The sequence below is a fragment of the Nasonia vitripennis genome, chromosome 1, assembly GCF_009193385.2.
Source record: "Nasonia vitripennis strain AsymCx chromosome 1, Nvit_psr_1.1, whole genome shotgun sequence".
NCBI lineage: Eukaryota > Metazoa > Arthropoda > Insecta > Hymenoptera > Pteromalidae > Nasonia > Nasonia vitripennis.
Genome location: NC_045757.1, coordinates 6255154 through 6281138, shown reverse-complemented (window position 1 = coordinate 6281138; position 25985 = coordinate 6255154). Strand labels below are relative to the sequence as shown.

At 37.6% G+C, this 25985-nt stretch overlaps 10 protein-coding genes and 1 pseudogene across 19 annotated transcripts; 9 read left to right on the top strand and 2 right to left on the bottom strand.

Moving 5' to 3' along the window:
- Nucleotides 1-23: 23 nt before the first annotated feature.
- Nucleotides 24-3772, top strand: Or137 (odorant receptor 137). 5 transcript variants are annotated; one of them, XM_031921661.1, is made up of 12 exons: nucleotides 24-289; nucleotides 417-439; nucleotides 519-836; nucleotides 912-1865; nucleotides 1981-2103; nucleotides 2185-2302; nucleotides 2375-2639; nucleotides 2707-2808; nucleotides 2888-2978; nucleotides 3049-3185; nucleotides 3258-3390; nucleotides 3464-3772. In XM_031921661.1, exons 4-12 carry the CDS (start codon nucleotides 1719-1721, stop codon nucleotides 3512-3514), a joined length of 1167 nt encoding a protein of 388 aa, XP_031777521.1. In that variant the 5' UTR covers nucleotides 24-289; nucleotides 417-439; nucleotides 519-836; nucleotides 912-1718; the 3' UTR covers nucleotides 3515-3772. The 5 variants fall into 5 exon arrangements, with proteins under 5 accessions (XP_031777521.1, XP_031777522.1, XP_016845722.1 ...); XM_031921662.1 differs by having other exon boundaries at nucleotides 376-439; nucleotides 2420-2639; XM_016990233.2 differs by having other exon boundaries at nucleotides 376-439; nucleotides 2375-2485; nucleotides 2700-2808.
- LOC116416001 (trypsin theta-like) lies at nucleotides 278-1123 on the top strand. The gene is made up of 4 exons (XM_031922107.1): nucleotides 278-289; nucleotides 519-836; nucleotides 912-1004; nucleotides 1109-1123. Exons 1-4 carry the CDS (start codon nucleotides 278-280, stop codon nucleotides 1121-1123), a joined length of 438 nt encoding a protein of 145 aa, XP_031777967.1.
- A 124-nt stretch (nucleotides 3773-3896) lies between the features above and the next one.
- LOC100678363 lies at nucleotides 3897-5804 on the top strand (annotated as a pseudogene).
- Nucleotides 5805-6417: 613 nt separating this feature from the next.
- SP87 (serine protease 87) lies at nucleotides 6418-7864 on the top strand. Of its 2 annotated transcripts, none has more exons than XM_016985519.2 (5): nucleotides 6418-6521; nucleotides 6601-6690; nucleotides 6766-7094; nucleotides 7178-7456; nucleotides 7552-7864. In XM_016985519.2, exons 2-5 carry the CDS (start codon nucleotides 6630-6632, stop codon nucleotides 7738-7740), a joined length of 858 nt encoding a protein of 285 aa, XP_016841008.1. In that variant the 5' UTR covers nucleotides 6418-6521; nucleotides 6601-6629; the 3' UTR covers nucleotides 7741-7864. The 2 variants fall into 2 exon arrangements, with proteins under 2 accessions (XP_016841008.1, NP_001166092.1); NM_001172621.1 differs by having other exon boundaries at nucleotides 6441-6521; nucleotides 6592-6690.
- Nucleotides 7865-9821: 1957 nt separating this feature from the next.
- On the top strand, nucleotides 9822-11075 carry LOC103317616 (serine protease SP24D-like). The gene is made up of 3 exons (XM_016981132.2): nucleotides 9822-9885; nucleotides 9959-10272; nucleotides 10363-11075. Exons 1-3 carry the CDS (start codon nucleotides 9822-9824, stop codon nucleotides 11035-11037), a joined length of 1053 nt encoding a protein of 350 aa, XP_016836621.1. The 3' UTR covers nucleotides 11038-11075.
- A 3606-nt stretch (nucleotides 11076-14681) lies between these two features.
- LOC100678388 (trypsin beta-like) lies at nucleotides 14682-15850 on the top strand. The gene is made up of 4 exons (XM_031922106.1): nucleotides 14682-14685; nucleotides 14741-15081; nucleotides 15144-15476; nucleotides 15557-15850. The coding sequence occupies exons 1-4, from the start codon at nucleotides 14682-14684 to the stop codon at nucleotides 15602-15604; spliced, it is 726 nt and encodes a 241-aa protein (XP_031777966.1). The 3' UTR covers nucleotides 15605-15850.
- A 55-nt stretch (nucleotides 15851-15905) lies between these two features.
- On the top strand, nucleotides 15906-17413 carry LOC103317623 (trypsin-like). Its single transcript, XM_016981474.2, has 3 exons — nucleotides 15906-16332; nucleotides 16399-17081; nucleotides 17163-17413. The coding sequence occupies exons 1-3, from the start codon at nucleotides 16269-16271 to the stop codon at nucleotides 17400-17402; spliced, it is 987 nt and encodes a 328-aa protein (XP_016836963.1). The 5' UTR covers nucleotides 15906-16268; the 3' UTR covers nucleotides 17403-17413.
- CYP4AB6 (cytochrome P450 4AB6) lies at nucleotides 17089-20031 on the bottom strand. Of its 5 annotated transcripts, none has more exons than XM_016985588.3 (13): nucleotides 19712-20031; nucleotides 19517-19626; nucleotides 19370-19460; nucleotides 19102-19284; nucleotides 18939-19029; nucleotides 18754-18856; nucleotides 18569-18677; nucleotides 18384-18493; nucleotides 18246-18314; nucleotides 18004-18172; nucleotides 17735-17914; nucleotides 17468-17676; nucleotides 17089-17398 (listed from the first exon to the last, which is right to left on the bottom strand). In XM_016985588.3, exons 1-12 carry the CDS (start codon nucleotides 19863-19865, stop codon nucleotides 17513-17515), a joined length of 1533 nt encoding a protein of 510 aa, XP_016841077.1. In that variant the 5' UTR covers nucleotides 19866-20031; the 3' UTR covers nucleotides 17089-17398; nucleotides 17468-17512. The 5 variants fall into 5 exon arrangements, with proteins under 5 accessions (XP_016841077.1, XP_016841105.1, XP_032456418.1 ...); XM_016985616.3 differs by having other exon boundaries at nucleotides 17089-17376; XM_032600527.1 differs by lacking the exon at nucleotides 19102-19284 and having other exon boundaries at nucleotides 17089-17376; nucleotides 19712-20012.
- Nucleotides 20032-20425: 394 nt separating this feature from the next.
- LOC103317625 (chymotrypsin-2) lies at nucleotides 20426-22438 on the top strand. Its single transcript, XM_008216110.4, has 4 exons — nucleotides 20426-21284; nucleotides 21356-21678; nucleotides 21751-22050; nucleotides 22121-22438. Exons 1-4 carry the CDS (start codon nucleotides 21098-21100, stop codon nucleotides 22292-22294), a joined length of 984 nt encoding a protein of 327 aa, XP_008214332.2. The 5' UTR covers nucleotides 20426-21097; the 3' UTR covers nucleotides 22295-22438.
- A 400-nt stretch (nucleotides 22439-22838) lies between these two features.
- On the top strand, nucleotides 22839-23854 carry LOC103317628 (chymotrypsin-2-like). The gene is made up of 3 exons (XM_008216118.1): nucleotides 22839-22908; nucleotides 22985-23610; nucleotides 23681-23854. Exons 1-3 carry the CDS (start codon nucleotides 22839-22841, stop codon nucleotides 23852-23854), a joined length of 870 nt encoding a protein of 289 aa, XP_008214340.1.
- A 392-nt stretch (nucleotides 23855-24246) lies between these two features.
- Nucleotides 24247-25494, bottom strand: LOC103317636 (collagenase-like). Its single transcript, XM_008216124.3, has 3 exons — nucleotides 24906-25494; nucleotides 24542-24847; nucleotides 24247-24461 (listed from the first exon to the last, which is right to left on the bottom strand). Exons 1-3 carry the CDS (start codon nucleotides 25359-25361, stop codon nucleotides 24294-24296), a joined length of 930 nt encoding a protein of 309 aa, XP_008214346.1. The 5' UTR covers nucleotides 25362-25494; the 3' UTR covers nucleotides 24247-24293.
- Nucleotides 25495-25985: the final 491 nt, after the last annotated feature.

Sequence of the window (25985 nt, the reverse complement as noted above, 5' to 3'; positions counted from 1 at the left end):
TTAACAAAATTTTCAATATGTATTTGGAATAAAGTCTAAATTTCAAGAAAAAATACAAGGTTACTAAATTCTCACTTGTTTTTATGAATTGAATATGGCACGAGCGTCACGAGAACTTATTTTCGCATCTATTCTTTATATTCAATTCACGAATTTCCGGTCCTGTATTTACACAAAGAAGAATCGGTGAATTTCTTCAAAGACTGACGCACATGGCACCAGTTATCACATAATCCAAGCATACTATCCATCGTCAAACGTGACAAAAAATTGAAATATGCTGAAAACGGTAAGATTTACACTGAAACAAAATATATCCATGAATGGATTTATTTTTAAAATAATTGGCGTTATTTAAATCGTTGGCGTTAAAAGGGCTTACATTCCTTGGGATTATCGGATTTTTTCTCATCCAGAAGACGATATAGCTGTTTTGGAGGTGAATTGAAACATTTTTTTTCTTTTCTCAAGTATCTTTTAAATTATAATATTGATTCAAAATTTTGTTTTTAAACCAGCTGAATCAGGACCTATATCTAGACGACAATCCGTTCATGCATCTGACCAAACAAGACTTGCCTTTACCAGAAGACAAGAGCGTCGATTATGGGGGAAAGACAGCTGTGGTCTCCGGCTTCGGATACACTTGGATAAAGCTGATTTTTGGCCTGAGAGAAAAAGCTGGATCTGATTACAAATTGAAGTACGCAAGTGTCAACATCATCGATAACGGTACTTGTGCCAAGACCAATTACCCGGATAAGCTCGATGGGAGTAAACAGATTTGTGGTCAATTTATACAACGCAGTTTGGAAACCCCTGAAGGAATCTGTGGAGTGAGTACGGAAATCTATTTCTTTACACTTCAGGTGCGACTGTGTAATAAGCGAGTTTTCCGTCGTTGTGTACAGGGTGACAGCGGTAGTCCACTAGTCAACGAAAATACCGTCGTTGGAGTCGTGAACACTGGTCCCGTAGCTTGTGCTGCCAACGTTTTTATTGGTGTATTTTTTATTTTTATATACGTATTACGAAAATAGGAACGAAACACAAAGATGTAGAATGTAGTATTTTTTTGAAAATGTTAAAATTTATTCTGTTAAAATAGGTAAAAAAGAGTTGAAGGGTTCGAAATGTTATAAAATTACAAATTCAAAAGAGTAACACATCATACATCTTTGGAAATTTATTCTATAAGATTTGCTTGTCAAAATCACGTTAACTGAAACCAAGAAAAAATTAATAAAAAACATTCTTCTTTATTTTTGAATCGCCGTAAAATCGCTTGTATCCAGTACATAAACCGTATGTGACTGTTCATTTTTCGCGCCTCGCGAATCATTTTCTAAAACCACGTAATAGCGATATTGGCGTGAATTCAAAATAAAACGATTTTCATCTTAAAAAAAAAAGAAAAAAAATTGCTACTATTAGTGGTAACCATTACTTATGCAAATCGCAAAGCTATCTAAAAAAGTGGCTGATAATAATAATGACGAGAGAAAAATGAGTGTATACCCTTTCTCTCTCAAGGCATGAAGAAAGTAAAGTTAATGGTCTATAATAAAAAATTGATTTTACACTAAAATATGCCAGAATTGCGGTGAGCAGTCGGCTTTACATGCAGTAGCAGCGAAGGAACGTTTTTCTTCGTCTAAAAAGCTTTTAATATTTCTTTGTTCGCTGGTGAGTGCGAGAGCGAAAAAGGGAAAGAAGTCATGGATATCTTCGACAGGCGCTATTTCGTATTGAACAAGGCGCTATTGAGAAGTACCGGACTCTGGCCTTACGAGGACCGACGAAAGAAGCTGTATATCCGCACTTTCGTCAATCTCATTCTCGGAATTTGCGTCATATTTCCACAAGTGAGAGTCTAGTTTGAAATATTTCAATGCGAATCTAAGTAAATTCTGATAAAAGAATTATAAAAATTATTATTGGTTCCGTAAAATCTTGGAATAAAACCCAATAATTCTGTAGATAGTCCGAATATACAACTACTTTGGGGTCAACATGAACATGGTCCTCGAACATGCAGCGGTCCTCATGTACATCACCTCAATTTACTTAAAATTTCTGACGTCTGTTTACTACGAAGAAAAGGTTCTTACCCTTCGATTACGAAAATTTCTTATCCTGATAAGGTTTATAGTCACTCATATGTCACAAATTTTTACTACACAGCTGAGGGTAGTGTACGACAACATAGCGAAGAACTGGCAAGTGATAAAGGACGAGAACGAAATTAACATACTTATACAGTACTCCGAAAACGGACGGTTGCTAACCATCGGCTACACAAGTAAATCATCATTTCGTATACTTTCAATCGTAATTTTAACGAAAGCTTATTGCACTAAAATTCAATTTTCAGTGTACATAATCGCAGCTTTCTGCTCTTACGTCTTTCTACCGATAGTCCCAGTGCTTCTGGACGTCTTCAATCCTCTGAACCAGACCAGATCTCGTTTCTACATTCTGGGCGGTGAGTACTTTATCATCAATAACGTCGAGGACTACGGCAAGGTCTACGCGTTCGACTGTCTGGCCGTCATCGTCACAGTTTGGCTGATCAGCGCCGTTGACTCGATGTATGCGGCGTCTATCGAACATTGCCTCGGATTGTTCGCCATCGTCAAGTAGGTCGTGACCCTGACTTGTACGTATAAGCTTATGGTATTCAGATGTTCGTTGATAAGATTTCAGGCTTCGCTTGCAAACTTGCACCAGGTCGATATGTGATGGTCAGAAGGATGAATGCTACAAGATGATCGTTCGACTTATTCGAATGCATAAGGATATTATAAAGTTTAGTATGGAAGGTGTTTTGACGTTTGATGGTTTAATGATGACGAAAGAGTGTTCTGAAAGTTGCGTGATTTTTCAGCTTTACAGATATCCTGGAATCTTCATATTCATCGTCCTTTTTGATTTTGGTTGGAATAAACGTGATATTCCTTAGCTTCGAGTGCATCATCGTGAGTAACCTAGTACTTATTTGGCAAACTTCTTAGTAGCAGGATCCGCTGAATACCTTCGTATTTTCAGGTGCTGACGAGATTTGGTCAGGCAATGGAGATGATGCGGTACTCGATGATCATGGTTGGCATAGTGGTGCATTTATTCTACATAAGCTGGCCAGGCCAGAAACTCATAGACTTCAGTCTTGGGCTCTTTCAGGATGCGTAGGTTTTACTTTAAGTTTTGTATATCCTTTCTTAAAAATCGTTAAGATGATAGCCTTAAATTGCTCGTAGTTATCTAAACGAGTGGTACACATGTCCGACAAGAGCTCAAAAATTGCTGGGCTTAATGACATTGCGATGCTCGAAGCCCTGCCAACTGACCGCCGGAGGGATGTACGTAATGAATTTCAGCAATTTTGCTAAGGTAGGGTCATATTTTTTAAAGTCAAAAATTGATAATTATTTTTCCTGTATTAATTTTAATATTTATTTTCAAGATCGTGAAGACTTCGATGTCGTACATGACAGTCCTCGCATCTTTTAGATAGGACTGGCTATCGGCAACAGTTTTTGAAACTAATAAATAAAGAAATTGATATATGATTCGAGTAAGCAGAAAATCATGGATATACAACTCTATGGATCAATAAAAAAATAATATATTTTGCAACCCTATAATATATTAAATTAAAGTCCGTTGTTGATAATAGACATCGCACAAAGATTCTTGAAAAATCATTAGGAATATAATGTACATCTATAATAACATACGCTTCTTATAAATGATATATTTGTAAAAGAAAACATAAAATACATTGAAATGGAAAAATAAATTATACAATTGAAGTATAATGTACTTTATTCTTTACGACCATTTCAAAAATATAAATTCTGCATAAGTATACTTTTCATTAATCCTGTTTACATATTTTACAGCGAAAATTCTGACACAGTATTGTTATATAATTTATCATACGGATATCACGAAAAAGAAACAAAGTGGATGTTTAATCGCAAACATGTGGCCATGCATTGTATAAATCAGTAAACAAAATGTTCTAGAACAGTCATGAGTCATAGTATTGGAATTTAAGGTAGACTGTTGCATTTTGCACAGCTGGTTTCATTCCTCGTCAAAATTAAATACAACTATTCACCTGGTTTTAGTTATAATTCTATTGAAACATTAATCTTTGCTCTTGTATACAGATCAGTTTGCGAGAATGAATCGAATAAGTCCGATATTATGTCTTATTGGCATAATTTATTGACAATTCAACACTGGTAAATTAATTTATTTAAAAAAAAGTAGAAACAATAAGTTCAAATCATTGAAAAATACCTTTCTTAATCTTGTTGCAGAGTTTTGGGAAATCCAGATTCCAACAGGCAGCCTTACATTGTCAACGCATATCCTGCTCAAACAAATCAATTCCCGTATCTAGTATCAATCTACCATACCGGTAAAGATCATGATTGTGGAGGTGGCATAATTGCAGATCAATATATCCTTACGGCTGCTCACTGTATTATAAATCCTGCAACAGGCGAATTCTGATATAGATACGTTCTGTATAAAATAGACGGTTCGTTGTTCTAGAATAATTATTAGTCGTAGAATTGAAAAGTGTATCGTCGATACTAAAAATGATCTAATTAATTTAATCATGGCGCTATGAAAGTAAGTTTAAAGAATATAATCAAATAGTCGATTAACAATATCTTTTCAGACAGAAAAAAAACAGGCCAATTCACAAAATGAATAAGGCAGATACGTTACTTTGCCTTATTGGTATTATTTTCTTTTCTCCAAACGCTGGTAAGTTCTGGCTAAAAATTAAGCAGTTCATTCCTGACCATAAGAAACACTTATCATACACAGTCGCTGCTCATTTGGATGGCGAGGGAATCATCGGCGGCGAAGAAGCTTCTCCAAATCATTTTCCATACCTTGTTTCTGTCTATCATACAAACAGCCGGCACAACTGCATGGGCGGCATACTCAATGATCGCTACATTCTTACGGCTACTCAGTGAATCGTAAACCTCTCAACCGGAAGATTTTTCAACATACCGATGGAAATCGTCGTCGACACTGTTGATTTGGTAAATGACACGGGTATTCGAATCAACATTGAAAAAGGTTATGTGCTTAAGGATTTCGTAGAAGCAGGAGATTCTAATGATATCGGAATCTTGAAAGTTTGTTGAGTATGAATTTTTTTATCAAAAAACATAAAATATGTTGATTTATAAAATAATCGGTGCACTGTACTTTAACAGCTAAGCGAAAGTCTTGACCTTTCTAACAATCCACAAAGACAGAAACTGGATTTACCAAAAGCAGACATTGATTACGTTGGTCGGGATGGGCCAGTTGCTGGTTTTGGATGGACGGATCCTAACAAATTCAGTACAATAGGTAAACTCCTTAAGCATTGGAGGACAGAAGTTATTTCCAAAAAAGAATGTCGGAGAAAATGGCAGTATAATATGGATGATTATCTTTGCGCTCAAATATTGCCACGCCCAGATGGTTCCGCTTTAGGAGTCTGTAATGTAACTCATCATTATTATTATTACCCGATTCAAATTCCTTATGAGATAACCTTAAATCAAATTTCTACGATTTAACATTATATTTAGGGTGACAGCGGTAGTCTATTGGTTATCGACAACACTGCAGTCGGCATAACAATAGTCGCAGAAGATAATTGTGACGAGAGATTAAAACCAGCCCTGTACGCTCAAGTCTCGAGATCTCTTCCTTTTATTAAAACAGTTCTCTCAGGCCAGTTGAATAGTTAAATTGTAGAAAACGATTTTCCTTCTCCTTAATAGAATGATTTACATGTAATTTTATCTCAATAAATCAGAATTCAATTCAAATAAAATACTAATTGTGATATTTATTTGTAAACTGTACATTCTGAAATGATTTAAAGATTTAAAAAAATTAACAATGTAAGTATAATGATGTTTACAGTGTAATATACCTATTACGAATAATGCTTGTTTCAGAATATTGCTGTATATTAACTACAGTGAAAAGTCTCGAATATAAAAATGCTTCAAAACAGAGTTGCTGGGCTAAGCATAATTTTTCTGCATATTTTTCAGTGAAAACTATTTTTTTCCTAATCATAAATCCTAGTTAGAAAATTCGTCTTTTTAACTCCCGTATAACTTTTTAATTATTATTTCGTACTCGAATAATAATGCCGGTATAAAGCATGTACAAATGACAAGATTGATGTATATTAAATCGATAGATGTGAAGCAATGATAAGAGGTCTTATTTCCTGTCATTTATGTAATGTTTGCACATAGCTTTCGCAGTTAACGTTATTCTTTTGACTTACATTCTTGTTCGGGATATTCGTGATATATATTCGTCACGAAAACGAATAAATTTGTTGTTTTCCTACATGACAGAAGCAAATTCATGTATAAAATCGTATGTACGTTGTTCTAGAACAATTATTAGACAAAGTATTGGATAATAAACGACGTTTCAACTTTCTGTTTCAATTCTACCGCAACAATTTAGCAAAGGTGTGTTAAAAATCATGTAATTTAATTTTTTTTATTTGACCATTTTCATATATCTATAAACATGATATAGTTGTAATAGGATTGCAGTATTGAAATTAACTCTCAAAAATGAAACGAAAAGCTCTGATGCTGTGCCTTTTTAGCATAATGTCCTCTTCTCTGAGTAATGGTAAGTACCGTCTAAGAATTATTAAGCTTATTGATATTATTAATGGTCTTAAAAATACTTAACAATTTTATAAAGTTTTGGAGATGCCAGATTCTAACAGGCGGACAAAAATGATTGGTGGGAAGGAAGCCAAACCAAATCAGCTTCCGTACTTGGTATCCATCTATCATACAAACCGTAAACACAACTGTGGAGGCGGCATACTTAACGATCGGTACATTCTCACCGCCGCTCACTGTATTATAAACCCTAATACTGGTAAATTTTTTGATATACCGATGGAAATCGTCGTAGACACTGTTGATTTGGAGAACGATCCAGGAGTTCGAATCCGAATTGAAAAGGCTTTCGTGCCTAAAAATTATGTTCAAGCAGGCAATTTTAATGACATTGGAATCTTAAAAGTAAAATATTTTTCAATGAATCTTTGCGGAAGACAAGAAATTAATTTTTTGTAACAAGTGATCATTTAATTTCGTTGTTACAGTTAAGCTCAAGTCTGGACCTGTCTAATAATCCACAACGACAGAAACTGAATTTGCCAAAAGCAGGCGATAACTTCGATGACCAAATTGCGACAATTGCCGGTTTTGGGTGGACAGATTCTAACGACTACAGTACTATTGGTAAACACCTTAAGTACTGGACGTCGAAGGTTATTTCCAAAAATGATTGCATAAATTATTGGCGGAACGAAGTAAACCAGGATTATCTTTGCGCTCAAATGTTGCCTCTCCCAAATGCTGCTGCAGTAGGAATCTGCAATGTAAATCATTTTTATTTATCTTATAATAAGCATTTTTAAATTTTATATACTACTGTGTATGGTAAATTTATTACATTAAATATAAATGTGCTCAGGGTGACAGTGGTAGTCCATTGGTCATCCACGATACTGTGATAGGTGTAGCAGTCATTGCAGAATGGAATTGTGATGAAAGAGTAAAACCAGCCTTGTACACCAAAGTGTCGATACATCTCCCTTTCATTGAAACAGTTCTGACCGGCCAGCATAACAATGTTGCCGAGTATGATTTTCCTTCTACATGAAGTGATAATCTACGGAAAGATTATCATTGTTTGATTAAGTGTTTAGTTATAAACAAAATAACATTAAAGAATTAAATGTAACATTATTAATTCTACTTTAAATAAATCATAAATCGAGCTTCAATCACTCCATTTATTCATAATTTCCTCAATAAATTAATTTTATACCAATTAAAAGGTATGGATTTCGTTCAATTATTTTTGTCTTTGTCATATTTTTAAACCCAAAGCTTTTGAAATGCTTGCAATTATTTTGCGTTCCATGGTTGTAAAAATTTATTATAATATATGTCACGAACAGATAAATTTTATATATCTATACTTAAATGCAGCAATGATTTGTATGAAATAGTCAGCGCATTTTAAAAAATGTACCTGTCGTAGTATTGAAAAGCAATATATTTTCTTTTACTCAAATATAGGTAAGTTTTAAATGGTATGTCCTCAATTACTCATATCAATTTTATTATTTTTAAACACTTTTATTGGATGCTTGTTACATTGCGGTCACCTGACGAAAATTCGTAGAAAATCCTGTCATGTGTTACTATTTGTAATTCACACTCAAGTGACTTTGTAAACTTCTAAAATAAATATTGGATTATTACTATTTGGCTCTTTAGCTCTCTAAACAATAGTCTAATACAGGACATTTTGCGAAATATTTTTATTTGTACAAACAAAACCTGATCGATATGAGTTCGTACCGATACATACACTTTCCGTCTCTCATATTGCAAAACTTTTAACTTTTGGAGCATATGGTAGTGGATCATGAATAGCGTAAGATATAAGCTTCATTATGTGCCCCGCAATCCACCAAATTCTAAAATGATCGATGGCGAAAAGATCAATACGGCCTGATAAAATGCAAATGCGCATTATCAGTAGAGTACGCTTGAAAAGTCGAAATTGAACTATGGAATCGTTGATAATATAGTACAAACAATGATTATATCCAAACATACTTGCGTAGGATGACAGCGGTAGTTCACCAGTAGAGTCAACCGAAACACCGTTTGAAGCATAAGACCTTTAAGTCTTCTGAATTGTTACGAGAGATAGTAAGAAGCTAGATTTACACATTAGTTGTTTATATATAAGCTATTTTCTAAAATTTCACCAACGAATATAAGCGTAAGAGTTGCAATATCAATAAAACAATTTGTAAATTTTGACAAACAATGATGCGAAGAAAGTATTTGCAAAATTTTATTGCGCTGTAAACATTGAATTGTTAGTAAAGATTCGAACATACAATTTTTTACTCAAGCTATGTTGAATTTGTACTTCAAACAAATGTTTTGAAATTCTTAAAAAAATGCGATTATTTTTCTATGCTGAGATTACAATCTTTTATAGCACTGCGTGACCTAAGTCCGCGTTTATGTCACGCCTATCCGTGACCTAAGTAGTCCTTTATTGCACCATGCTTTATTGTCCTCGCTACGCTCGAACGCTAACCTCCCGGTGCAGTACAGGACTGCTTATGTCACAGATAGTTGTGACATAGCGGACTCAGGGCAGGTAGATGCTATAAAATAGTATACGATACTTGTAACTTCAGTTGACATTCTATTACACGGCGCTGCGGTATCGCCCGAACGTAGCGAGCTAACTATGCTCCGTGTAATAAAGTGCCACTTAGGTCACACGTATCGTAATGTACTATAATAAAGTACCATCGTGTCATAGAGCGAAAATAATAGCATTAGAATCACGCACGATTCCACGTAATGTTGTTATGCTATTCTACTTCTTATCTACATTTAATTAATTCTAACAAGCTCGATCAATATACAAAACAAATATTAGCTTATGATGGCTATCATTCTTCTCCACTTTTACATCGATTATGATTTTTTTTGCAACCGTTCACAAATAATATTGAAGAATGGAAAATTCAACGAAACCCTTCTATCTGTATGATTACTATTATGTTTAAACAGCTTGTTAATAAAATGAATTAAGCTGACATATTTTGCGTCATGAATATTCTTCCACTTATATAAAGTCGCAGAACGATTTCTCTGCTCGGTATTGCGTGTTTTAATCTCGTTATTGAACGAATATCTCGAAGAATGAATCGGGCTACTTTGTTGCTATGCCTCTTCGGCATATTATCATCTAATCTCATAAGCAATGGTAAGTCTCTTAACGCAATCATTAAAATTTAACAAAAATTCAGCTTTGTTAAAATAAACTTCATTGCACACAGTTGCTGCTCGTTTGGGCGGTGAGGGAATCATAGGCGGTGAAAGAGCCGATGAGAAACAGTTCCCGTACCAGGTTGCCCTTCTAGTCAAGGGTAAGTTGGTCTGCGGTGGCGGCATCATCGGTGACAAGTACATTCTCACAGCTGCTCACTGCTTCATCGACAAAACTGGGTCATTCTACAACAGGGCCTACACTGTGGTCGCTGGTGCTACGGACCTGAACCTGGATGAGGGTATCAAAATCGCCCCTGAGAAGGTTTACGTACACAAGGACTACCAGACATCTACCTTCGAGAATGACATCGCCATCCTGAAGGTAAATTTCTGTTTTCATAATTTCACATTCTAGTATTAATTGTTGGAACGCGATCAATCCAAATTTAACTGCGTCCCTTAAACGTTACAGCTAAAAGAAGGTCTAGGAGTCGACAGCAACCCAAGTCTCAGCAAACTTAATCTGCCCAAGGCTAACCTTAAGTACACTGGTCGCACAGCAGTTATTTCCGGCTACGGTTTCACCACCATCCAGGTTATGACTTATCCCGTCATCGGTATACCGATCGAGGTTGGCGGTTCGACCGACAACAAGCTTCGCTTCACCAAGGTCGACATCATCTCTAACGCTGAGTGCGCTCAAAGGAACGCACTGAAGCCAGTTTACAACTCGAACATATGTGGTCAAGTGAAGCAGCATAACCCATCGAAGTCAGAGGGAATCTGCTCTGGCGACAGCGGTAGTCCTTTGGTCATTGACGATGACGTCGTGATCGGCGTCGTCAGTACCAGTCCACTGGGCTGCGACGAAACCGTAGAGGCCGCTTCGTACACTCGAGTTTCGTCTCACCTGACCTTTGTCGAGAATGTGCTGAAGGGCAAGTCTACTACTGGGGCTCGCATTTTCGAATTTCCTGATGACAAACCCGCTCAGAAATCTAGTGGAGATTTCCTGTTCTTCCCACCCTACCCGTCTTATGGACAAGATGATGATATCTTCAGCATACCTCAGTATGGAGATCGGTACGCTCAGTTTCCCTCGTTCTCGTTACCTTTCGATTCTTTGGGTTATAAGAAGAGGAAGTGAAAAGTTAACGGAGACTCTTGATTGTAATAATTAGAATTTAAAGCTTTTTTTATAAAAATAAAAATATTCTTGCATCAATTCGAGTCATTTTATTTCTCTTACACTGATTATCATTAAATATTAGGTAAATCATTCGAAACGTTCATATCTATCTTTTTCAAACAGAAGTTTGACTACTGAAATTCAAATTTATATTAGTTTAACATAGTTGTTTATCGATTTATATAAGATAAAATTATATAGTTTGTCCTACATGGTGATTTTCTGATGTTTTTTCCTTTATTAATACTTTCCAGCCTAATTTGCATACAGTAAGGAAACCTGATATTAATATATATATATATATATATATATATATATATATATATATATATATATATATATATATATATATATATATATATATATATATATATATATATATATATATACACAAGCAAGAAATCGTAGATCAAACAATGAGTTATCTACATTTTAATATAAGAATACGCTTCAGTTAAAATAATAAAATCAGTTTAAATTATCTAAGAATTCGAAAATGAAAGAATTTCAGTATTTTTTATTTTTCTTTGTTTTATTAAACATCTCCTTCAAAAAAGGTAAATTGAATCTAACACGAATTAATGAAAAAAAATCAATCTTTCGAAATTTTTAGTCAAAAAAAGGCTATGCAGCCTTAGAAGGCGAGTCGATAATTGGTGGCAATGAGGCAAAAATTGATCAGTTCAAGTACCAGGTCGCTGTTTAGAATCTGAAGGGCGAGACGTCGTGTGGTGGTGGTATAATAGGCGATCGGCACATTCTGATTGCTGCTCACTGCGTCGTCAAGTCAACAGGTGCCTTCAAAGTGCCTTTAGAAACTTAGTAGCTATAATAGGTAGTGTCAATCTCAACGATACTAGCGATCACGTCGTCAAAGTGTCAGTAAAGAAGATATTCGTACCTAAGGAATACCAGCCTGTAAATCGTATACCTGGAAAACTTTACAGACCTTCGGGAGATATCGCTGTGTTGATGGTAAGTTATTTTCTATAAGAAAAAAAAAACTAAATTCTAATTACTTGGGTCTTGTAGTTAAAGAACAAAATAGGTCTAGACAAAAACCCTAGGCTTCGAAAACTGGCACTTCCTCAAAGACCATATTCAAAGTCCGTTAACGAGAAGGTGGCAATAGTCGGTTACGACTACACCTCAGTCGAGTTAAGCAAACACGAGTTGACCAATCGACCCGTCGAAGGCGAGGGTTATTCAGACAACAAACTGCACTTCGCTGAAGCGATAGTAATGATTAACGAAAAGTGTAACAAGATCGTCGGAAAACCCGTACTTCCAAGTTACCTTTGCGCTAAAGTAGTTTAGCGCACCGCTCTTCGTCCAGAAGGTGTTTGCTCGGTAAGTTAACATTTACCGATAGTTCACACTTGTATCGAACAAAGAGAATTCAGATTTTCGCCGCTTGTTGTATGTACGGATGATAAAGTAGTATTCTAAATCGGTAATTTTTATTGGCAGTGCGACAGCGGCAGCCCGCTGGTTCATGATAGCAAAACCGGGATCGGAGTGGTGAGTACTAGTCCACTGGATGCATTGAGAACAAGAGTTCAGAGTGTACACCAGGATCTCATCTTTTATGCGATTTATTACCAACGCTGTCGCTGATAAGATTCTTCCTGACATTATGAGGCTAGCTGTAGACTCTTCTGTCTGATTTTTTCTCTTTTTTTTATTAATGAACGTAAATCAGTACATACATATATAAATTTATGAATAAAGAACACAAAAATACTCTTTCAAAAATGAACATTTCAAAAATTTAGGTAAAAACAGATAAGGTCTCTGTTAGCCAGTGCATGTGTATACAGTTGTCGAAATATTATGACTTGAAAAGCTTTCTTTATTTTTTTCGCGACTCGTGTAAACATAAAACTAAAATAAAACTCCTAGCGTTAAATTCTAAAATGAAGTATAAATATCTGATTACCCTATTATTTTGCCTTCTCAATCTCTGGACAAGTTATGGTAAGCAACTCTATCAAAATTATTTACTAACAAATAAAAACCCTGTACTATTCCTGTAGTAGAAGTCGACACAACATTAGACGCTGAGGGGATAATCAGTGGCAACAAAGCAATCTTTGATCAATTCAGATACATGGTATCTCGTCAGGACAGTAATAAAGAACACTACTGTGGAGGTGGAATTATAGGCGATCGACACACTCTGACAGCTGCTTATTGTGCCATTGGTGAAAAAAAGAACATATTCATGAACGAGACGTTATCGGTGCTCGCGGCAATCGTTGACCTCAATGGCCTTGACAGTTCTGTTATCAGAATTAAGGTAGAGAAGATCTAGGTTCCCAAGGTGTTCAATCCAAGAGGTTCGGCTCTAGGAGACATTGCTGTGCTCAAGGTGACTATTAATTGCACAATCGCGTAATGAATGTATCCAACTTGTCGCTTTTGATTCAGCTTAAAGAAGGTCTGGGACTAGAAGACAATCCCGATTTAAGCATGCTCGAACTACCTACCGAGCCCTTTTCAACCTACGTCGATGCAAAAGCATTCATAACCGGTTTCGGCTGGAGTTCGATCAACAAAACTGTCAATCCAAACGATTTTGATGATTACGACATCACAGGTGCCATACACGGCCAGCTACGATTCGCCGAAGCCGAAGTCATGTCAAATAAACAATGCAGTCAAATTTACAAGGAGACCGCGGTGAAGAATCAGAAACTTTGCGCCAAAGTAAATCAATATGACACCAACAAACCCGAGGGAGCTTGCGTGGTATAAAGAGAGGATTTTGCATATCGCGATTTCATATTTGCAAATGAATTTTATAGAGAGAATCTGGTGCACACGGGGTGACAGCGGCGGGCCGCTGGTCTACTACAGCACAATCGTTATCGGCGTTGCCAGCATTAGTTCTGGCTATGCTGAGAACAATGCTCCGACTATTTACACCAGAGTATCGGCATACGTCGATTTCGTTCGCAACGCCGTTATGGATAGAATCACGCCTGACATGCGCGTCAAATCTTGATCGACGTATTTTCCAATATATGAATATATATGATTTTTTATTTGATCTTATGTAAATAAATTTATACCTACTGGAATGCTAGTTCTTAGAAAATGCAAAAATGTAAATTGTATACCATTTTTGTACGATGTATCGTGGAATAAAAGAGTGGATGATCATCTGGTGACCTTCCTGTCCTAGCTATGGCATGTGTATCATCATGAGTAATTTTCTGTGATGCCTATTTCGATTTATTTTGTTAACGGCGTGAGTCGTGAAAAACATGATCCCATGGAAACACGTAGATAAGGTAAAACGTTGCTGAGTAAGTTTCCTCAACTGGCAAATAATGATGTGGTTTTAACTAAATTCTTTGGGTTTACATTGTATTTGTAATGTAATGGTCCGATTGTTGTCTCTCATTGAAAAGAAGCTGCGTTTTTTGAGATAATTACAGCTACACGTGACGCGCTATATAAAGCACAGGTTAATAAAAAGTCCTAATCTTTAGCAGACTGATCCATTGATACGAGTTAGTTTTCAAAGATGATGACTGACTATCGGAGTTTAGTATCCCTTATCCTTGCGATATTCAACAGCTTAATCTGTCGAAAAGATGAGTATCTAGAATTCGACTATAAAAAACACATCGTTTACAAACTGTTCTGCTCGCAGTAGAGGCACTGGACGGCGAGGGAATCGTCGGCGGCGACTATGTGACAGACTATAAATTCAACTACCAGATCTCGATCCAGCTCGAGGACTTTCACATGTGCGGTGGAGGTATTATCACCAATCAGTACGTCTTAACTGCGGCTCACTGCGTCATCGACGAGAAAGACAGGTTCACGCAGAGTCAACTGGTGATTGTTGCTGGAACTCTCGAATCTAATAGTACCGACAGCTCGGTCGTTAAGGTCAAGATCGAGCAGGCCTTTATACCTAAGTATTACAAACGAGTCAAGCCTAACAGTCCTGGACGCGATCGCACCGTCGGTGATATCGCAGTTTTGAAGGTAAGGCCGTTGATTCAGCGGAATAAAGAATGCCAATTGATAATTTAATCCTTTGGATCTAGCTGAAAAAAGGACTTGGATTAGAGCATAACTCAAAGTTAGGCAAACTCAAGCTACCTCCCAAGGTAGATGGTGACTTTATGACCTACGAGAACGATGTGGGCACCATAGCTGGTTTCGGCATACACCATAACTGGGTCAAGATGGGCACGGACTTGGAAAACAATAAGACAATAGAGGTCGCAAGTGGCGGAGATCTAAGACTGAAGTACGCCGAGGTGAATATCATATCCCAGGATGAGTGCAACAACATGTTCTTCAAACCCATTCTCGATACTCACATCTGCGGCACAATCAAGCCACGCGATCCTAAAAATCCGGAAGGAATTTGTACGGTATGTTCACTTCTTATCTATGTTCAGCGAAGTATGAAAATTTAAAGAGATAATCGAGTATCTCGATACGATAATTACAGGGTTACAGCGGTGGCCCACTGGTTTACGACGGTGACACTGTCATATGAATCATCAGCACCAGTCCGACCGGTTGTAGAGAAAACCAACACGCCGCGGTATACACCCAAGTTTCTGCTTACGTAGACTTCATAGAGAGAGCCATGAAAAACACCCTGTCCACTAACGTGAAAGTCGACAAGCGGATGCAGGTCGGCGTTTCCGAACCGATTGCTTTTTCAGAGTCGTAAATCTAGTCTAATTTTTAGTTTTTAAGTAGAATGTATTATTTATATTAAAATTAGCACGAGATAAAAGTAGTCAGTAAATTATTCAAGAATTTCATCGATTCTTTCCGTTTCAATAACGTTACACTATCTGACGTTTCATTTATATGCTTTTCCGCTCGGGACCACCCAGCCTTCGAGTGATCTGTTCATTATTTGCGCACGTGTGTTTTCATTAACAGATGCGTTGAGTAGATCCCGTAGGTCGTTTAGAAAATCGTATATCTCGTCTATCAAATATTACGTCTCCGTAGAACGGAATCGAGTGCTCGCAATTATATCGTATAGACGATAAATCGGTAGCTGTTTATTTGAATGGCTTATCAGCATGGAATATTTGGTTATAGCGCAATTTAAAATCGATAACACCTGAGTTAATGAGTATATAAGCCAGTCAGATTTTTTGAAAATTTTCAATCCATCGACTGAAGTGGTTCGATAACTGATAATGAGGTTCAGTGGTGTGGTGTTGTTTGTGCTGGGACTTACCACCAGCTTGGTGATCGAATATGGTAAGTTATATTTTAGTTGAAAATTTAAGTGAAAAACGGAAAATCAAACAAAAAATCTGTGTATAGTATCGGCACGACTGGATGCGGAGGGTATAGTCGGTGGTACAAACGCCAAGCCTGGACAGTTCAAATATCAGATATCCCTGGAGACGGAACACGACAGCCGATGTGGAGGTGGTATACTGGACGATCATCATGTACTGACCGCTGCCCACTGCGTAACCAACTTCGCAGACAACAGCTTCCAGGAAGACTTGCTCATAGTTCTGGCCGGTGTGACTGAGGCCAAGATCGACGAGAGCAAGTCACCGTCAGCTGTTAGGGTTAAAGTCGAAAGGATCTTCATTCCAAAGGAGTACATAGGTAGAAATCCAAAACCTGGTAAACCCTTTAGGTCTGTTGGGGACATCGCGGTCTTGAAGTTGAGGGACAGCCTTGGACTAAAAGACAATCCCATGCTGAGTAAGCTTCAGTTACCGCAACCGGATGACAGTTACTCTGCGTACGATAACGAGGACGCAGTGATCGCTGGATTCGGATGGAACTGGGTGTATATGCGTGAGAACCCATTAACGCATATCGAATTCGAGGTCGGCGGAGCATCGACTGACAAATTAAGGTTCGCCGAAGCTAAAGTTATAGAATACCGTAAGTGCAAAAAATCGTTTTACTCACCGGTATACAAGAAGAAGCACATCTGCGCTCAAGTTTACCAGAACGGCATATACGAGCCTGAAGGAATCTGCTCGGTAGGTATCAATATGACTAAAGATATATTTTTATAAGACAACATTCGACACTATATTTTCTGTTATCAAATTCGTTGACAGGGTGACAGCGGTAGCCCATTGGTGTACAATGAGACTACGGTAATTGGAGTGGCGAACAGCAGTCCTAAAGGTTGTCGCGAGGATGTTGAGCCAGCAGTGTACGCCAGAGTCTCCTCTCACTTGGACTTTATTCGCAACGCCATGAAGGGTAAAAAGACGTCAGATATGCGATCAGCTACGTTCAAGAGAGGATTCTTGCTCCTTAGGTGGTTTACTGACAAAAAATACGCCGAAGACTAGAGTCAAATTTCGATTTTATCTAAAGCTATCCTCTTTAGACTGACAAATGTATTATATTTATTTACTTAGGAAATGTAGTTCAAGAAAACTTGGAATTTTTTTTTCGTTGCTTATTTGTTAACGGGCACAATTTTGACTTTGACCGGGCGAGCAGGACGCAAAACGAGGTCTGGTGTAATCAGCACTTCGTGGGCCAAGTCTATGGGTTCTAGGTAAAATTCGCTGATCAGATGAGCGATGAAGGCCTTCAATTCCATCATCGCAAACTTTTGACCTGCGATAGATATCGAATTCAGTAAAAATTAGGTTTAATTATATGACATGGATCTCACCTATGCAATTTCTGGGCCCAGCACTAAAGGGAATGTATGAATATGGATGACGACCTTGAAATCTATCCGGCAAGAATCTGTCCGGATCGAATTTTTCCGGATCTGGCCAGAAATTCGGATCTCTGTGCAGCGAGAAGATGTTTATCTGTATCAAAGTACCTTTAGGCACGATATAATTTTCTGGAAAAAATAATAATAATAAAGAAATGTGATCTTCTGATATTTTACAAAAAAGCTGTATTCATAAATTTTTTGCCATGTATATTTACTTAGATGCAAATCTTTTGTAACACCTCTCGAAATGAATGGGACACTTGGATAAAGACGAAGACTCTCTTTGATACAAAGTTCGAGATAGTTTAATTGCTGGATTTCCGGTACGCCCATTTTTCCTTCTGATTTTTCCAGCACTTCTTTCACTTCGGCGCGTATGCGATCCTGCACATTAGGAATTCATCGCTGAGTAATAATCTCTGCATATTTACAAATTCAATCAATTTTTTACTCTTACTTGCACATCGTTGTGCTCGGCAATCAGTAAAATTGCGAAACACATAGCCATCGCCGACGTATCATGACCCTGATAAACGCATAATCATGTAAATTGTGTAGAACTAATGCATACAAAGCGCAGAGACTTTTTACCAACTTCGAATATAAATGTATCAACTTCTTCCCGTATACCAGCATCATCTATTTGATTTCCATCTTTCTGTTTTGCTATTAAGAGGTCCAACATTGCTAAACGCTTTTTGCGATCTGCAATTCATAATTTTTATCAATATTTAAATTGAAATTCGGTTGATGAGTAAAAATATTCAGAATGACACCGACATCCGAAATATTCTTCGTCTTCTTTTTTGTCATCCGACTGATCTGACTCCAACTGATTTAAGTAGTGACCTTTAGTTTTTTCGTGGTATTCTTTTCTCTCCTTGATAATCTACAGACAGAATCATTCTTTAATTGTTTAAATTTTCACCGTTAATTCAAAATGCACAATTTATAATGAAATATACTTTTTTACTAAATCCGTGAATAACTTCAAGAGCCTTCTTTTGCTTTTCTGCAACACTTGTCCAGCGAAAAGTCCAATCGACTTGAAACCATGGCCTCATAAGCCTGATGTATTAAAAATGTAATATCATCAAAGTATTAGTTTCTGAATTAAAATCTATATATCATATTTAATATAGTTGTTTACCTATAAATCACAGCGTTACTCACGTCATGTAGGACATTTCGATACTTTTGCTGATGCTCTTTATCTAACAGTGTCGTCCCCATAGCAGTTTCTGAAATCATTGTTGAAATTGATTAACATTATGTTTTAACGACTTTAAATTCAAAATTGTATGGAGAAATACCGCAAATAACATCCAAAGTGTAGTAAGTTAATAATTCCACAAGATTATTTATCACGGATCCATTTGATTTTAAAGAATGCATGACCTTTTCGTTATTTTCTACAATTATATCAAAGTATTTTTGCAAAACATGAAAATGGAAAGCTGGCGTTAATATTTTTCTCCTCTTTTGCCACTTGGCACCTGATGAAATTATTTTTTTTTCAGTATTTTATATCACATATTACTTTTCTATTTATTGCGTAAATTTTAAGAATGCATTATTTACCTGTACTAGTCAATAAACCTGTTCCAAACCAAGGATGCACCATATCGTACATAATACTTTTCTCTATGTGCTCCATACTCGTTAGCAATGTCTGTACAAAGTAAGAATTATAGTATATTTTTGAGTTTCATTTTTTTTTAAACATACCTCGACATCGTCAGGATGGAGAATAACAATGACTGCTTTGTGCGTCGTCCAAATTTTGTAAATCGGATAATACTGTTTGTCCCATTTTATTCCTAATGGCCATAATTGTTCTAAAACGTAGTTAGATCGATTATTATACGAGCAATGAAACGATGGGTAAAAAGATTATGCCAAGAATTTTTTTTTCTTATTTACCATGCGGTGCAGATAAAGCTGGTAGATTACCGACTATTGGCCAGGTAGGAGGCCCTGGTATTTTATTAACATACCTTCCTATTCTATCATTTCTAGTGTAATGGTGAAAGGCATAAAGAAGCATGCAAATCACAACAATCGTTTCGATGAGCATGTTTTTCACTTCTACGTTTATTCCCCTTTACAATGGCTTCTTTATCACTAATAATTCGTACGATATGTTTGAAAATTCACTGCGCTAGTCGCTGTGACTAACTAATACAAGACTTGAAATGCCACTGATTTCTGAAACGTTTTCTTAGTATCAAAACCAGTTTTCCAAATTAAGAAATGCGAATTGATGCATCTTATCAATAATTAAAAACTGATAATTCCGACATAAAAAATGCAATAAAAAAATGTTCAAGTGATTCAAACCAACAGTTTCCTCTACAATAATCAAAGGTCATTCGAACTCGCATTTTTAAAAATAGAACTTTATCAGTAGAATTGTGTAATGCAATTTATCATTACTTGAGTCTGTAGCTCATCATTAGATGAAAAAGAGTTTCAAATTAGAGTATTCAATGATACTATCTATTTAACAAAACCATTATAGCTTATAAATGAGTTTCTCAACTGTCTTCAGGTGGATATTTTTTTCAAACAATTTTTATTACATTAAACTAGAATACCGATATCATTTAATTTTTTTTATTTTTCTTTCTCAAAGAATATTTGCTTTATCGTGTCTCAAAATAAATAATATAAGCTTTTGACCATAAATATTCACGATTTTGATGAAAAATGTCATAAATTATTGCAATCCGCTATTACCATAAGAAACAGACTTTAAAAAACAACAATCGCACGTCTTTTCGCGCGTAATTGTGCGAAAATAATAAACGCTCGACGTGGTACCATAAGTAGATTTCAAATCAAACACCGGGGGCAATGTTCGCATTAAATAGATGACCTTGAACTCGAGCACACATCAAACACTTCTACTGAAAAATCGTTGAAGCTCTATGTTTAATAGAGCTAGAATTAATTGCATCGGAGGCACGAGACTTGCGTATTCGATTATTTCAACACATCCCATTTATAGTTGCCAATGTTTGTATACGCGCTCTTTCGAGCGTGAAATATAATAGTCAAAGTGAAGCTATTACGTTCGAAAAATTTCCCGCCGACCTTGATATTGATACTTTAGATGCGTGATTCATTACTTATGATCAAACTACAAGTGTTCGTCACTTTATTAATGCGATTGTTGACGCACATTAGTCGAGCTTTTAGCCAAACAATTCGGGCAATTAGCCCTGGAAAAATTAGCCGCCGCCGAATTATGACGCATACGTAGATTCGATTGCGCGTGGGCAATCTGTTTACCCTCGGCAATGAATTATGACGACTAGAAAAGACAATATCTCGATTTTGAAACTTGCTGTTATCCAGCTATATATAGCGTCTAATAATAAGAATCTCCACTCGGAATTTCGCCGACTGCACCCAATAGCAGACATGCTGGTCTACGTGCTAACACTGGCTGTCTGCCTTTTTGGCGTAAGCAATGGCTTGGATATTGGAAAGGGTGTGTATCAATAGTTACTTTTGAGGAAATTTTTTATATCGTTTGTTAAATTTTTGTTGTTGTTTTTTTAGATGAAATGAGACTCTTTGGAGGAAGCTTTGCCAACTCTGACAAGTACAAGTATCACGTGGCGATCCTTCAGGTCCATCCTAATGACACGACTCAGGTGATCTGCGGAGGTGCCATAATCGACAGTCGCTATGTTCTTACCGCAGCTCACTGCGTTTATGAGATTGAGAAGAGCGAATTGATGGTGAGGAGCGGCTGGAATGTGGCTCCGGAGAATCCTTATGAGGAGGAGCGCAGTTATCACAAAGTCGCCAAGATCATTTACCCAAAAGACTACTTCCACTCGCACTGTCGTCATCACGAGCACGATATTGCCATTCTCAAGGTACGGCCAATTATTTTTCTTTAAATAAATCAAAATTGAAGGGACAAAGAGTGAACATCGAGTATTGTACAGGTGAAGAAAAACTTCGACCTGGCTGAAGAGAGCCAATTCCAAAAGATCCACCTTCCGGTATTCGACAACAGCTACGACGGCTACGATGTACAATTCACAGGCTACGGTATCCACAAGATTCGTAAGCTCGTTAACAAGAATGGCACTGTCGTTAAAGAGCTTCCACTCTACACAGACAGGCTCAAGTTCATGATCACACAGGTCATCTCCAACGAGGAATGCGCACGAAAAGCTTCGAGTATTATCACTAACACGAACATTTGTACAGCAGCTGTGAATTTGGACGGGTTCACGTGTTTGGTAAGTTTCTTTATTCATATTTATTATAGCATAAGGTGCGGTATTGAGATTAACGTAATTTTTGGCTCAGGGTGACGATGGCGGTCCCTTAGTCTACGATGACATGGTGATCGGTATTCGCAATAGTCACAACAACAAGTGTATCCATCAAGAGCCTGAAATCTACACAAGAGTCTCGTCTTACCTTGGCTTCATTCACAAGGTGCTGAACAACGACCCATCTTATGATATCGAGTACATATAAAATTATGATAAATGCGTTACGCGTATACTCATGTGAAAACATACTAAATTTGTTAAAAATTAAAAAAAAAAGACTTGTACATTGTGATCTTAGGATTATAAATTTTAGGCTAGAGTTTTTAAGGAAATAAATTTGTTTTGATACTCCGAGAATCATGCGAGTTCTGACTGACATTTAATCACGATAAATCCTTCAAAATCTGAAACTACAACCTTCTTATCAATCGAATACTTCAGGCTGCTAATTATAAACCCCCAATCGAGCGTTGCCAAATCGATGATGTATTCGACATTCCCCGCAATGCCCGAAAAACGCATGATCGAATTATGCAGATGAAATGTTTGCACTCAATTGATTTTGCAAATTTGAAAGTTCATATCTCGCTCTCCTTGACGTACAACAAATCGCCTGTTCTTTGCTCAACTGATTTTTGTCATCTGTATCGCAGCGGTGAATGGGCACCACTTTGCATAATAATAATCGGCTAGTGGCAAATCGCGGTATTTAAGGAACACTTTTATTTCCCGGTCCTCACACGAACAAAATGTTCAAACTGAACTGTCTGCTCCTGGTCGTCGGGCTCTTTGTGAGTCTCGTCAGCGCCGAGTCCCAGAGTGAGTCCTTTGGACATACATTAGTACAATCTGCACCGATTGGTAATAGCTTGAATAACCTTCTTTTTTTTAACAGAGCGCGAACAGCGGATCTTCAAGGGCGCATACGACAGCACGGACGAGCACCGTTACCATGTTGCTATCCTTAAGGTCCTCGAGGACGATACAACCGAGCACATCTGCGGAGGTGCCATTATTGACAACCGATATGTCCTCACTGCGGCCCACTGCGTCTATGAAGTCAACAAGGACGAGCTGGTCTTGAGAACAGGATGGAACAAGAGCCCTGAGCAGCCACATCTCGAGAAGAGATCGTACCACAAGGTTGCCAAGATCATGTACCCTAAGGACTACTTCTATTCTGGATGTAGACACCACGAACACGACATTGCCATCATCAAGGTCAAGATGAACTTCGACCTGGCTGACGACGAGAACTTCAAGAAGGTCAACCTGCCGGAGTTCGATAACGATTACGAAGGATACCCTGCTACTCTTACAGGATACGGAGTTGAAAAGATTGCTCTACTTAAGAACAAGACTTCGGGAGAATTTAAGAAGCTCTTCAAGTACCCCGAGGAGTTGAAGTACCTTAACACTCACATCATCCCACTGGAAGAGTGCAAGAGGATAGCCCCAGTTATTGTTACCAACACCAATGTCTGCACGAATCCTCAGAACATCAACGGATTCAGCTGTATTGTAAGTTGATCAAATGATGCACCTTGTGTTATTATTTTACGGTTGTATAATTAACAATTTCTATTTACAGGGAGACAGTGGTGGTCCTCTCGTCTATGACGACGTAGTCATCGGAATCCGCAGCAGCCACAACAACGAGTGCATTCACTCCGAACCAGAGCTGTTCACCAGAGTCTCATCGTATCTGGACTTTATCCTCAAGGTTTTGAATAATGAACCTTCTGCCGAAATCTTATACATCTAAGGAGATTAAGACTTGTCAAATATGTATTACCTAATATGTTAAAATAAAATATGTTTTTCTAAGACAAATTTTTTATTGTTTCATAATTATCAGTTCTGACGTTTAAGCTGATTTTGTTATTAGAGCATTTTAAAACATTGACATGATTCGTTCTGCATTATACAAACGTGTGCGAATCAAAATTTTACAAAATTCTTATCAATCTATAGTTAATTAAAATGCAGTTCGAATGACACAACGAGTCGAAATTCGTAAATAAGGCGATTAAATGATTGAAAATAATATTGATCACGTCGGCGATGACTATGTCATTAGTTCAATGATGTATTAGATCAATTGTCAGTAAATGTAATCGACAGCATAATGTATGCATTAATCAAGGTTAACAAGGATTTGAAGACATAAATTTTCAAAATTTATTAAAAAAATACAAAGTCGATTAGCGAACAACGATGTCGTAAGAAATCTGATGCTCCAGCACATTTTTGATGAAGTACAGGTACTTCGACACTCTGGTAAACATCTCTGGAATCTCAGGGTTACACTGTCGGTCGTTAAGAATTCCGATGATCACGCCACCGTGGACAAGCGGGCCACCATCGTCCTCCTTAAAAAAGAATCCAACGCATTTATAAGCAATCCACAATAAGCAACAACAATAAAATCGTATTAGGTATAACAACTTACGAAACAGGTTTGCGCATTAGGTACACAGGTCTGGGCACAGATGGTTTTTTCCGTGATCACGACACTGGCTCTCTCCTGGCAAACCTCGTTGGGAATGACAACGAGGGTTAGAGCACGTACTTTATTCACGTACTGCAGGTAGTAGTTCTCGATGCCATGGGGCTGGTTAGTGGTGTTAGACTCACGGTGGTAATCAGGTCCATAGCCGGTGACCACTCCGTACACACCTTCGTAATCTGCGTCCTGTTCCGGAAGAATTACCTTGCGGTAACGCGTGTCGTCGGACAAGTCAAAGATTTGCTGGACCTGCAAAAACATTTATTTTAATAAAAGGAACCTACGTTGCATTAATTTACAAACCTACCTTGAGAATAGCTATATCGTGCTGATGCTTTCTGCAGGGCGTGTTCGCGTACTGCCTAGGGAAGAAGGTCTTGACAACCCTGTGGAAGCTTCTTCGTTCCTTCTGAGGCGTAGAGGGATGAGCCGCCTCTACACCACCACTTCTCACAACCAGGTCTATGCTGCGGTACTTGTGAACGCAGTGAGCCCCGGTGAGAATGTACCTGCGATGGATGATGGCGCCACCACAGAGAAGAGTCGGAACATCGTTCGTCAGACGCATCACCGACACCAGGTAGCGGTAGTCGCGTTCTTCTGACACCCAACCATTCAGGATTCGTGATTTGCGATTGACGACCGGAACATCGGTCTCATTGATCGCTGCATCGGTCTCGTTGATCGTCGTATCGGTTGTTTGGCAGCTGACGTAGGTCAGACTAATCCCGAGGAGACAGAGAAGAGACCAGAGACCGCTCATGTTTGAAACGAAAAAATCCTGAAATTTGGGTGTTTCGTAATTAACCTGATGTTTAAATACTTCGGAGCCCCGCCATATACTGATAATAATACTTTGCGATGATCGATTGTCGTTGATCGCTCAATGAGACTGTGAATCAAAAAGACTGCGTATTTGAAGTGCGCGTGTTATTCACTAATTGTTATTCAGACTTGGTTTCAAGGCGAAAGAAAGATTGAGCTTATTCAAGAAAAGTATCGACGCATAGCAACGAGATTTTCATTTTCGATTTTAGAGTTTTAGAGTTACTGAAAGAAAGAGCCGAGGACCGAAATACGAACAGCTGTTTTCAGCACATGGTCGGGCGTAAAACTTTTAGAGTAATAACTTCGTTCTCGAGATTCTAGCGAAAATCTCATGCAAATTCAGTTTACTCAAAATAAGCAATGTTTCATAATTAATCGATTCAATATTGACACTACATATTGCGATGCGACTATCATCGCTTATTCAAATCTCTAAAATCAAACAACTCAGGGTCATAGTCGCGTGCGTGCGTCAAAAAAAGATATCTGTACCACATGACAACTGCGAATCTGGGGGCAAATCAAATATCTATCGATAGTCGATGATTCACGATTACGC

Coding starts and splice junctions, on each gene's coding strand:
- LOC103317628 (XM_008216118.1), top strand. CDS start 22,839: ATGTTCAAACTGAACTGTCTGCTCCTGGTCGTCGGGCTCTTTGTGAGT. Junction 22,909..22,984: donor CGTCAGCGCCGAGTCCCAGA/GTGAGTCCTTTG, acceptor TTTTTTTAACAG/AGCGCGAACAGCGGATCTTC. Junction 23,611..23,680: donor TCAACGGATTCAGCTGTATT/GTAAGTTGATCA, acceptor TTCTATTTACAG/GGAGACAGTGGTGGTCCTCT.
- LOC103317616 (XM_016981132.2), top strand. CDS start 9,822: ATGAATCGGGCTACTTTGTTGCTATGCCTCTTCGGCATATTATCATCT. Junction 9,886..9,958: donor ATCTAATCTCATAAGCAATG/GTAAGTCTCTTA, acceptor CATTGCACACAG/TTGCTGCTCGTTTGGGCGGT. Junction 10,273..10,362: donor ATGACATCGCCATCCTGAAG/GTAAATTTCTGT, acceptor TAAACGTTACAG/CTAAAAGAAGGTCTAGGAGT.
- LOC103317623 (XM_016981474.2), top strand. CDS start 16,269: ATGAGGTTCAGTGGTGTGGTGTTGTTTGTGCTGGGACTTACCACCAGC. Junction 16,333..16,398: donor CAGCTTGGTGATCGAATATG/GTAAGTTATATT, acceptor ATCTGTGTATAG/TATCGGCACGACTGGATGCG. Junction 17,082..17,162: donor AGCCTGAAGGAATCTGCTCG/GTAGGTATCAAT, acceptor ATTCGTTGACAG/GGTGACAGCGGTAGCCCATT.
- SP87 (XM_016985519.2), top strand. CDS start 6,630: ATGAAACGAAAAGCTCTGATGCTGTGCCTTTTTAGCATAATGTCCTCT. Junction 7,095..7,177: donor ATGACATTGGAATCTTAAAA/GTAAAATATTTT, acceptor TCGTTGTTACAG/TTAAGCTCAAGTCTGGACCT. Junction 7,457..7,551: donor CTGCAGTAGGAATCTGCAAT/GTAAATCATTTT, acceptor AAATGTGCTCAG/GGTGACAGTGGTAGTCCATT.
- LOC103317625 (XM_008216110.4), top strand. CDS start 21,098: ATGACGACTAGAAAAGACAATATCTCGATTTTGAAACTTGCTGTTATC. Junction 21,285..21,355: donor TGGCTTGGATATTGGAAAGG/GTGTGTATCAAT, acceptor TTGTTTTTTTAG/ATGAAATGAGACTCTTTGGA. Junction 21,679..21,750: donor ACGATATTGCCATTCTCAAG/GTACGGCCAATT, acceptor AGTATTGTACAG/GTGAAGAAAAACTTCGACCT.
- LOC116416001 (XM_031922107.1), top strand. Junction 837..911: donor CCCCTGAAGGAATCTGTGGA/GTGAGTACGGAA, acceptor CGTTGTGTACAG/GGTGACAGCGGTAGTCCACT.
- LOC103317636 (XM_008216124.3), bottom strand. CDS start 25,361: ATGAGCGGTCTCTGGTCTCTTCTCTGTCTCCTCGGGATTAGTCTGACC. Junction 24,848..24,905: donor ACGATATAGCTATTCTCAAG/GTAGGTTTGTAA, acceptor ATGTTTTTGCAG/GTCCAGCAAATCTTTGACTT. Junction 24,462..24,541: donor CTAATGCGCAAACCTGTTTC/GTAAGTTGTTAT, acceptor TTCTTTTTTAAG/GAGGACGATGGTGGCCCGCT.
- Or137 (XM_031921661.1), top strand. CDS start 1,719: ATGGATATCTTCGACAGGCGCTATTTCGTATTGAACAAGGCGCTATTG. Junction 1,866..1,980: donor TTTGCGTCATATTTCCACAA/GTGAGAGTCTAG, acceptor ATAATTCTGTAG/ATAGTCCGAATATACAACTA. Junction 2,979..3,048: donor TTAGCTTCGAGTGCATCATC/GTGAGTAACCTA, acceptor TCGTATTTTCAG/GTGCTGACGAGATTTGGTCA.
- CYP4AB6 (XM_016985588.3), bottom strand. CDS start 19,865: ATGCTCATCGAAACGATTGTTGTGATTTGCATGCTTCTTTATGCCTTT. Junction 19,461..19,516: donor TCCATCCTGACGATGTCGAG/GTATGTTTAAAA, acceptor TACTTTGTACAG/ACATTGCTAACGAGTATGGA. Junction 18,173..18,245: donor CCGAGCACAACGATGTGCAA/GTAAGAGTAAAA, acceptor CCTAATGTGCAG/GATCGCATACGCGCCGAAGT.
- LOC100678388 (XM_031922106.1), top strand. Junction 15,082..15,143: donor GTGATATCGCAGTTTTGAAG/GTAAGGCCGTTG, acceptor CTTTGGATCTAG/CTGAAAAAAGGACTTGGATT. Junction 15,477..15,556: donor ATCCGGAAGGAATTTGTACG/GTATGTTCACTT, acceptor CGATAATTACAG/GGTTACAGCGGTGGCCCACT.